Source organism: Sander lucioperca, chromosome 13, assembly GCF_008315115.2.
Source record: "Sander lucioperca isolate FBNREF2018 chromosome 13, SLUC_FBN_1.2, whole genome shotgun sequence".
Lineage (NCBI taxonomy): Eukaryota > Metazoa > Chordata > Actinopteri > Perciformes > Percidae > Sander > Sander lucioperca.
In genome coordinates, this window is record NC_050185.1 from 22250188 (window position 1) to 22260985 (window position 10798).

Consider the following 10798-nt stretch of genomic DNA (forward strand, 5'->3'; position numbering starts at 1 on the left):
CTTCTTCTGTACTATCTCTGATTGCACTGCACATGCTCAGTAGCTCAGATGTAGATCATGTCAGCTAGCTAGCTCCATAGACAGTAAAAGAAAGGCTCTTTCTACAACTTCGGTCAGTTACAAGGCAGGATTAGCTGGGAGACTTCTAAATGAGGGCGCACATGTAAGTAGTTCTTTTGTAGATTATGGTGAACTTGTGTGTGTTGTAGCAGTACTTTGCTATTGAGAACAAGGTAGCATGCTAGCGTTAGCATGCGTTAGCTAGCAGCTAACGCTACGAGCTAATGGTTGCGGTTAGCCTGCTCGTTTCGGCTTGTGACGTCACAAGCCGTGCCGATTTTGAACAGCTCACCCAGAGACTGAAGGCAGGACACATTCAGAAACTGTATCTCACTCTAAAGAGCATGGGTGGATTTTTTTCAAAGTTTGTATGTGTGTGGAAGCACCAGAGACACAACATAACACCCCAAATCCCAGAAAAAGTGTTTTTTTCATAATATGGGCACTTTAAATAAAAAAAAATTCTGGGATCAGAGAAAAAAAATGCTCTGCGTTGTTTGCATTTCTTTAAACCAATCACAATCTTCTTGGATGGCGCCAAGCTCTGGATGCAGTGACTGTGGCTCTGGCTTGTCATGGTGGAACATTTGCACCCCTCAAAAGAAAACGCCACATACAATATTAAATGAAGCTAACTGTTCACACAATACACTAACGTGAGCTATTTAAATTAATAAATTAATGGTAAAACATAATTTGCTCTTACCAGTGTATCGCCATGTGTAACGCTACTTCTTTCACAGCATTACCCACCAATCTGTCCCAAAACGTCCCAGATAAGATAGTAAATGCCGTAAACATATTCTTTGTAAAGCCTTACAATCATTCCCCGAAATAACCAAGCAGGCCTGCCTTGTTGCACGATTCAAATTTTCTTCAAAACTTGCCATTTTCAGAGTTTAGCTTGTTAGCTCAAAGTTTGTTGTTTCCCGTAGCGAACAGAGTTTGAGAAAGCAACACATGGAGAGTGGAAGGCAGCAACCAGCCTTCAGGCTTGAATATCAAGCCATATACGGTTGCACTTGAAGTACTACTCTTTGGCTATGACTGTTAAAGCGCAGAGCTATAAAGTTAAAGCCATAATTTCCCCTTTTAGACAAAAACAATGAAAAGAAAGAGGGCAGAAAAGTGACCCATGCACCCTCTTTGTCTACAAAATCAAGACAAATAAAGAGGTCAGTCTACTTAGTTTTTTTGTCTTGTTGTTTCTTAAGATACAGCAGAAGGAAACAAGGAGAAGGACCAAAAAACAGCAGGCAACTCTCAAAGTAACAATCTGCTTGGCTTATGAGTCAGATGCTTCATCATTGACACAGTACACCTTAAGAGAGACAGCATAAGCAAAAAGACAGGCAGACCAAGAGAGAGAGAGAGAGAGAGAGACGAACACAGAAGATCCAATACCCCACACACTGTAATTGTTCCCATGTGTCTGACTGCAGGCACACCCAGTCTCTGTGTCTACTCTAAACCTTGTATCTACTCTGTAATCAGAGCCACTCAAACAAGAAAAGGCATCTGGAGAGAGTAAAGATGCCTCTTCAAAATACCAGTTACATCATGCACCCAACATCAAATATTCATGCTCTACAGGCAGTAGGATGACAGTCCAAGGTGGAGCACTGTCAAGCTCCACATGACTTTTCAAGGCTGTTCTGAAGTATGTTATTGTAAATTATATCCTGCCGAGTTCATTTCAAAAGGATATGCGCGCCACATTGGTGCTATAGTTATTTGTGAACATCACGCGCTGATGACAATAGCCCACAAAAATGATAATTTCAGTCTATGAACTCATCAGCTCTGTATATGTACTATACAGTATATCTGTAGTTATGCCAATGCTGTCAGAATATTCAAAACTCTGTCAAAAGTTAAATTCAAAACCTAAACTGTAATGTTAAATAGTTTGACACATTGTACCAATTGATTGACTACAGTTAGACCAACAGATGAGGTGCAGGGATGTAAGCAAGAAAAAAAAAAAAAACCTTTCCATTGTCAACATATCACATTACTAGTCTTAACATGCCCAGTAATGCTGTAAACTGTTAAACACCATTATTTAATTTACCAAACTTCTTGCTGATTTAGACAAATGTATGTATGTAATGTATAATTTGTCTAGTCCATATCCGCTGTAACCACATCATAAGCCTTGAAATAAAGGCATAATAAAGAAGATCTGAGACGCACAAGAACTCTCTTGAATGAGGGTATAAAAAGGCCAGAGAACAATAGCTGCTCTCTTTACAACATGCCTATCTCTGCAGTTCTTTCACTCAGACCATTGTACATTCATGCTTGAGGTCATTTTAACCCTTTACAGACAACCATACTGTTACCGCAACACCCCACATGTGTGGAAGGCTGAGCTGTTAGTCCACTTATAAAGTAGTGAAAAGAAAGAAGTCATCCATAAGCAGGTATAGATAATGGATGGATGGAGTCAGTGTCCCTGTTTTAATACTAACACACAGGTTCTTACTTTGGTTAATACTATATGCTGATGTTAGCATATAGTAAACACCAAGGCCAATTTCTGGTGACTCATGGATGATAATGGCCTAGTATGTTAAGTGTAGATATGAACAAAATTTATCAAAAATATATAAGTCCCTGTTGGGTCATTCTCTTTTTACAGATCCACTTCAAAAGAGGTCACAGCAGAAGGTCATCTTAACAACAGCACCCAAGGGTCTGGTTGTGGCTCAAAGTACATTTCAGTAAATAAAGTAGCTTGAACCTGGATATTCAATTTAAGGATTTTCTTCCCTGATCACTTAATAGGGGTGGGCAATATGAATAAAATCTTCTATCGTGGTATATGTAATTGTATATTTCAGCATGACATATATTGATAGAATGTTATGTGGTGTTCTCTTTCATGGGGAATTCCAGAGCTTGCCTCCCAACGTGCAAATGTTCCACCAAAACAAGTTCCTTCCAAGACTATTTTTCAGAGGCACCATCACTCCATCCGGAGCTTAGCATCACCAAAGATGATTGTGATTGGTTTAAAGAAATGCAAACATGCCAGAGTGTTATCTCCTATCCCAGGATGTATGTGTGGTGTAGCCAGACATTACTCCAGCACTGACACAGCGCTGCAGAGATACAGTAGGTCTGGCAATGCGAGACTACAGCCACGTATTTAATCTTAATCTATAAAAGACAATTTCAGTGCATTTAATAGTTTTTTAAAGCACACTTAATATTTGCCGACTGATTCATTTAGATTGTCGTCGTTTTCTTTCACAATATTCAGTCCAAACCATCTAGATCACCAATAATGTTAACAGAACTTCAGTAACGTGTACCCTCAGTAAAAACACATGCTGTGGGTTAGTGTTCCAGGAACAAAGTGCACTGTTTAAGGATACATACGGTACATTTTATTCTGAAAATGGCTGAATATTACTGTGTACAAGACGGAAATGAGCACATTGCTGCTCCTTGGTGGAATGAGCACAACAGGCAGCCACATTGCTCTAAGCTAAATAACCTGCCCCTTTTTAAAAATGTTTCGTTACTTGATTACTGCAGATGGAAAATATGTAACAGCTGTGCAGCTCTGAAGCAAATAGCGATATATTGGATATTTTTCCTACAGCTTTAGAGTAAAAGTCTACCCTGTATCCAAAGCGACTGGGAATGCTGGAAGACTAAGCTTGTGAAGTTAAGTGAACACGTGTGCAGCATGGAAACTGTTCTTAGTGACATGGAAATAAAATGGATGACCCCATGGCCAAAATCGCTGCACTTTCCATCTCTCTGAAGCAACAGCCCAGTCTATTTTAATTCACAGTTAAACACTGAAAAATAGAGGAAAAACCCCACAGGTTTTATGTTAAGATGCTAATTGCTCAATTTGTTCTCTCAGTATTCAACAGATTGCAAGACATACACATACTTTGCAATGCGTACATTTATGCATAAGTGTGGGCAATAATTCTGTCACACTATGGAGTAATTTACCAGTATACAGAAATTGATACAAAACTACCTGATGCTATTTAGGGGTAGCAGCTACATAGAGACTCTGGTGTGGGTGCTGCATGAAAAAGGTGGGTGAGAAGTGGCATAAATATCTTCGGTGAGAAAAGCATCTGACTCACTTCAAGTATTCTCAGGAAGTGAAAGCTGTAAGACTATATTTTAAAAAGAAATGCAAATTAGTATGAAGTATATAATTATCTAATGACACCCTTGGTGTTTTTTCCCTCTCATCATTAGGAACACTGTCTGCTCAACCGAGCTTGGTATTGTGATTATGTGTCATCCAAAACAGATCTGGAAGAATACAAACCCCCATAAGAAATGTAGAAATCATAGTAAAGTCAGACTGAGTGAATAAACACAGTCTGTGGTCAGTGATCATGAAAAAGAACTAAAGGCTGGGGCAGCTGTGTTGATGAGATGTGGTGAATAACACTTCCTGTCTAGCATGTGTCATTTTTTTTAACAGTATCATCTTTTCTCTGTTCGTATAAACTCCTGAATCGGAAGGCAAAACAATTGCATCAAGCTACAGAATGAAAGATGACCAGAGCTGATGGGAAAAGGCAGGATAAGATGGGAAAAAAAGCAAAGAAGGATGGCAGGAAATTAAGAAATGGTAACGGGTGGTGCTGAATGACTTAGCTCTACGTCACTATCCTGGCCAGGCAGCTGGGATGACGCATTATGATGTCAAACCACTGCCTTATTCACAGTCCACAATGTAACAGGTCAACAATGATAAAATAACATGGTAAAAAGATTTAAAAAAAAACTTCAAATAAATTCCACAAACAATGCTGGCACATAAAAAATGTATAATCCCTTTATCATAGTGAAGCTGGTGAGATTTTAAACATTCCAACTCGCCACTTTTCTGTAAGAAATACCATAGCCTCAAGATGGCTTATAATATGTCAATGCCAAATCTAACAGGAGATAAGAGATTGGCTTGTGAGCTTTCCGGATGGGTATCTACATCTCCCTCACCGTTGAGAGCCCACCCACAGGCTGTCAACACAGCAGGAAGCAGCTGCATGGCATGGCGAACACCAGCGGGGAATGCCCCTGCGGAAAATATCTCACATATGCTTATCTGGTTCAGTGCCATTGATCCAACACTGTAGGGCTTTAGAAATGTAACTAGTAATGTGTGGAGTAATATGCTGAAGTATGGATGAAGTAAAGTAATGTACGGTCATTGATTCATTATAGCAATTCAAATACAGCAATACACATACAGCAATTCCTCATCCACTGGCACTGCTACTATTTCTGGCTTTCAAAACTCACTATCCAGCCCTTTCTGGAGAGAAAACTCCATTCTTATTGATATTTGAAGTTTTACCTATCTGCTCTCACTTTGTCACGCCACTCACAAAGTCTAAAAAGCCTTCATCTTGAGCAAAAAACTTTAAAAAAACAAAGCAGTGCTAAGGCTGGATGATGAAAATGCAACTTTGATTACGAGGGTCTACATTGGCACAAACACTAATGAAAATGAGGGATGGGGTCTGCGCTTGTGTAAGAGGAGTCAAGTTCTTTACCTGTTGTTGCAGGTCTTATTGATTGACAATAGTTCAACAGTGGGCATGATTTAATGCTCCATTAAATGTTATCAATAAAGAGCAGATAACAACCCTTAATGTTTTAGCAAATCTGTGTTCATTACACTACAAAGATTACTGTTCATAGCTACGCATGGACTTTTACTTTGGCATGTCCTCAACAACAGAAAGGTTCTATGATTAAAAAACAATCATGAATGTGATATGAGCTGATTTATAAGTAAGACTGTTGGCAGCTTTTGAAGCCTTAGGTCAAACTAATGATATTAGTAATGGAATACTTTATATTCTTCTGGTTAACATGACACTTACAGCCTCAGAAAAACCTTGGTGGAACATTCTAATTCATTGCTCATGCTTTGACCATCCTAATCAATTAAAAGGAATGTAATCAAATATGAGTTGAGAGTATGCTTCGCCTAAATTGACTATATGCTCATTAAAAGCAGTTGCCTTTCTGGGTTTCCTGGAGTCCGTGCTCTTTAAGCTCAGATGTGTGCAGGGCGCAAGATCCATTACATTCGAAAGAGGAAGGGAAACTAGGATACTAATGAGATTCCCTCCTTGTGCAACGCACACTGCCAACGTGACGTTCGAGAATGATTCAGACATTTCTGTGGTCATCAGTGTGGTCGTCGCATTCATCACTGTCCTCCATTAAATTCATTGGGACATTTTCCGACTCCTCTCGCACAATATAATTACCAGTGTCAAATGGGTGGAGCAGGGAGAGCTTTTCTACAGGCACTAGGGGGACAGGGTTGTATGGAGAGAGTACTTCCATTCACTTCCTGACTTATGCTAGCCTTCGCTGGTGGAAAAGTTAGAACTTGTCACACACCCTGCACCCTGAAACTTGCAAATGCACACACAACTTCAGTATAAAAAGACAATCACATACCAAGGCACAGTGACATACATACACACTAACCCACTTACTCACCTGGAGGTCAAAGAACTTGCTGTAGCGTCTGTAAATGATTTCTGTACTGCCATCGCTCCAGGACACTTTGATGATGTAAACCTGGAAAAACAAAAGGCAAAACTAAGTGGAACGTTTAAACTGACAAACAAACATTAGTGTCAACTACTTCATAATCTCAACGGCCTGGGGCATCACTCCTGACTCATGGTGCCAGTGAGAGGAAAGGCAGACGCACGCTTGTCATGCAACATTGGGCAGCAGACACTGTCATCATCCATTCACATGAACACAATAAGGAATATCCGGTTATTTCATTTCCCAGTCCATTTGCATCACTTCCTATTGAAGAGGAAGTCATTATCCTGTATATACAGTAGATGCAGCAGCCTTGACAATGCTGTCTTTTAAATATTGCAGCTCTTTGAGAAACATTGTTGTGGCAGCTACTGTCATAATGACCTGAGCAGCAAAACCAGCCAAATGGAAAAATTTGTTTCTACCACACTCTCTCACTCACATGTATTTTATATTTCTTCACTGTGATTTGTATTTATGTGTGTGAAATAAACACAAACATCAGTTCATGAGTTTGATGTGAAGCCTTCAATATCATACTTAAAATGTATACAAAGAACACAATAACTTGTTGTTGCCTTTGTGGCACTAAATAAAAGAAAATGACCTATTGTACATGTACAACTGCAAATTCCATTAGCCTCATATTAACAACAGTGAAACAGCACATAGCATCTAACCAAAACCATCTAGCCTAATAATTGCAGTCTACAGACAACATACACAATTCTTTATTTTGTTCTCTAAAGAAGAAGAGGCAGGGAGGTGATTGGAAACTCCCTGGTGGCTCGCGGTGTTAGGCTGAATGCTGTTGGCCCAACTCCCAGACCTTCTCTGGCCTCGCGCTCTCTTTCAGGGTACTACAGTCAGATATGGCTATGGATGGACCAACTACAGGAGCAATGTATATCAGCAGGAAGGCTGTCTTCATTAAATAAAAACAGTTATCAATGGAAGGTCATCTATACAATAACATGAGCATAGTGACTATTTTCAGGGTATTGTCTGTGGCCAACGAGTATGTGCTAAACTCTCAACAATTAAGAGGAATAACCGTTGTAGTCAAAAGGTCTTTTCCTTGCTAGTCTATAGTCTAAGTACAATACCTACAATGGCAAATGAGGCTGAAGCCATAGCTCTGAGGAAAAAAAGAAAGGCTATAACTTTAGCTATAAAAAGCTGCAATTAAACACTAATCCTGGCAATAAAATGCTGTCATATCTGTAAGTCTCTTAGGAATGTGGTTTTTCAGGTGTTTTTTCTGTCTTTAGGAGAGGTTCAACTCTGATGAGCAGAAGAGCTATAAGCTGCTTTTGTACACTTAACCACACCCCCAGGGTTCTGGAAGATTTGCAGTATCCAGCCAGCATACAGAGTGAGTACCAGAGGCACAAAACAACATGGGCTGCACCAGAGAGCAAACAGACAGATGGAGAGGACACGGGACCTTGAGAACTCTATGTCCTTGACCACTAACACTCACAGCGGTATAAGGTCTGTTGGTCCTTCAACCCAGGCATCATTTATTACACATGATTGGATGCAAACCAATATGCAGACGAGCGCACACACAGGCACACACCATGTACACGGAACTAACACGGACACCTGCTAAGGCCTTGGCAGTAGCTCTCACTGTTGGCCCTCTAGATAATATGATGTCATATGTGTTGCATTGATTCTGTGCACTTGTGCAGACAAATTTGCCCACATGTACGCCCCAGAATGATGAAAGTTCCATTGTTTAAAAATTGCAGAAAAATGAGCAATGGGTCTTTGTCCTTTTTGACATTTTTGTCTCCCACGCAACATTGCAGTACCAGTGGGGAATGATTGTTGAAACAGTAAAAAATATCCACACATTGATTCTTCTTCTCCTGCCCCCACATAGAGTAATGGGAGTGGAACAGATTCCCTGAACTGGCCCAGATAGTACATGCCAATAGAGAGACACTGTTAATGAGATAATCCTAGCATTATCACTGGACATCAGGACATATTTAGCACTCGTAGCAGCTTTGCTTATTTGATGAATTGCATGTACTCGCATGATCCTAGCAATTTTTGGGTAGTACCTTCATCGTTGAATGCCCTTATTGTAATTTGCTTTGAATAAAAGCATCAGCTAAATGAATGAAATGCAATATTATCACTTTTAAGGTCTCCATCAACTTAACACTGTAGAACTAGAGCTCTCCTGTGTCTAATTATCAGTAAATGTGGCTAAAAGTAGGGCTGGGTACCGAATTCAATACTTTTTTAGGCACCGACCGAATTGCCTCTAAAAGTATCGAGTATAGAAAAATGCCTCGTCATTCAATACCAAATTTCAATACCTAGAGGAGTAAATCTCATCAGCGTCAGTGATGCAGCATGCTTCTACCAAGATCTAATAATGTTGGTGACTGGCTGTCTAACGTTACATGTTGTTGAGACAGTAAAGAAAAAATTTACGTAATGCACAGAGATGGGGCTCACGTAGTAGGAGCTGAAAAATAAAGAAAAAGTTTTGTGTCAGAACGTGTAATGTTTCTTTTTGTTTTATAAAACTGGTATCAAAAAAAGTATCGTTTAGGAACCGGTTTCAAAGTCACGGTATTGGTATCGGTACCGAACATTTTTAAATGATACCCAACCCTACCTAAAAGACCTGTCCAATTAAAGTAAAGCCCTAACAGAGGCATAAATGAAAACATAGCACAATGTACTCTGTGCCCTGCATTTGGCCGTGTAATTCCCGATTTTTGGCGACTTTTAAAACAAACACATTATAATAAAAAACTGAAAAAAACAAAACGACAAATGCCACATGACATATGGTCTGTACTGTTTAGGCCGTTCCTTTGTTCAAACATTGCCTGCTGTTCACTGGGATAACTTTAGAAACTCTGTTAGTCATACTTCCTGGTTACCAGTGCCTGTAGGTATGCGTTTTTTTTCTGAGTAAATTGGAGAACCTGAGGCATGACAAAACTGGGATGTTCAATTTGAAATGTTGGGGATTAGTCTATATGTTTTGTAGACTGGATTGAATTGCCTATTAAAATGTTTTCTGATGGCATACACGTGGCACCAGCAGGCATATGAGAAGCACTAGAAATGATCGTTAGACTGCAGACTCTGGTAGAATTAGTACAATGCCTATATTCACATACTGAATAGCTGATAGTTGAATGTATGAAGACCCAGAGAGGGTCATAGGTCACATGAGCCAGATCCATTTAAAATGCGCAAAACAACAATACTGACTGAAATTCCTTTGCGTTAAGGACACGAGTTGCTGTTTAAATCTCAGACCCAAACAAAGAACTAATAAACCCAACATTATTCCCTCCACTCTGATTGAATAGTAAGATAATGTCAACCTGAAAAACACTCAGGAACAACTTAAACCAGACTTTGTTACTATTTAAGGCTGCCAAACGTCACTGTATGTTGTCTTAATTTCAGTGTATAGGCTGTTGGGATCTAATACATTGGTTTTTCAACTGATTGTGGTGCACAGTCTTCATTATAAATACCTGATTGGTCTAAGAGTCTGAACAGTCCCTTATCGGCTGGCTTGGTAAACTGTAATCTGATACTCTCTTTGTTTTTACTTTACTCGACAGGAAAGGGTGAAGCACTGCAAAATAGCCTCGATCTGTTGCTCATTTTAAGTAGCAAAGGCGGTGTTGTTGTGATAATTAAATTAGGCTTACGTAGTGTTTGTTCGGATTTCTTCGTTTCTGGACATCTTGCACTGTCACTTCTTGCACGGTGCGCCGTGGCATGATGTCTTCTTCTTTACGCCTCCGTTACAAAGAAAAACAGAATTCCCGGTTGGGTTTTTACGAGCGATCAAACCCGGTTGAGAAAGTTTGCACGGCGGCGCTTCTTTGTCATCCGCGCCGCTCAGATCCGTGACCTCTGAATGCAACAAATGCTATTTTCCGTAAAGCTGTCTACGTCAAATTTCCTGTCCAACAATCAGCCGCTCGGAAGCCAGAAGTTAAAGTCGGTCGGTTCTTCGCCCCCCCACCCCACCTCCTTCTTGTGCCTTGTACCGTCCCGCTGACGGCTCCAACCAAACTCCCAGCCTATCCCAGCTCGCCCACTCCCATTTGATCAACTGTGCTCAAGCGTCAGAGCAGACCACAGGCTGCAGGATCACTCAGCCACAGGTTCAATC

At 40.2% G+C, this 10798-nt stretch overlaps 1 protein-coding gene across 4 annotated transcripts in view; it reads right to left on the reverse strand.

Moving 5' to 3' along the window:
• The window catches only part of sh3pxd2b (SH3 and PX domains 2B), a 44547-nt gene extending 33819 nt beyond the window's left edge, over nucleotides 1-10728 (reverse strand). Inside the window, exons 1-2 of one of the 4 annotated variants that reach the window (XM_031303560.2) lie at nucleotides 10329-10728; nucleotides 6571-6651 (exon numbers count right to left, since the gene is read on the reverse strand). In XM_031303560.2, the coding sequence (XP_031159420.1) occupies nucleotides 6571-6651; nucleotides 10329-10400 (153 nt within the window). In that variant the 5' untranslated portion in view covers nucleotides 10401-10728. The remainder of the gene's footprint in view (nucleotides 1-6570; nucleotides 6652-10328) is intronic. The other 3 variants (XM_031303561.2, XM_031303562.2, XM_031303564.2) reach the window with 3 other exon arrangements.
• Nucleotides 10729-10798: the final 70 nt, after the last annotated feature.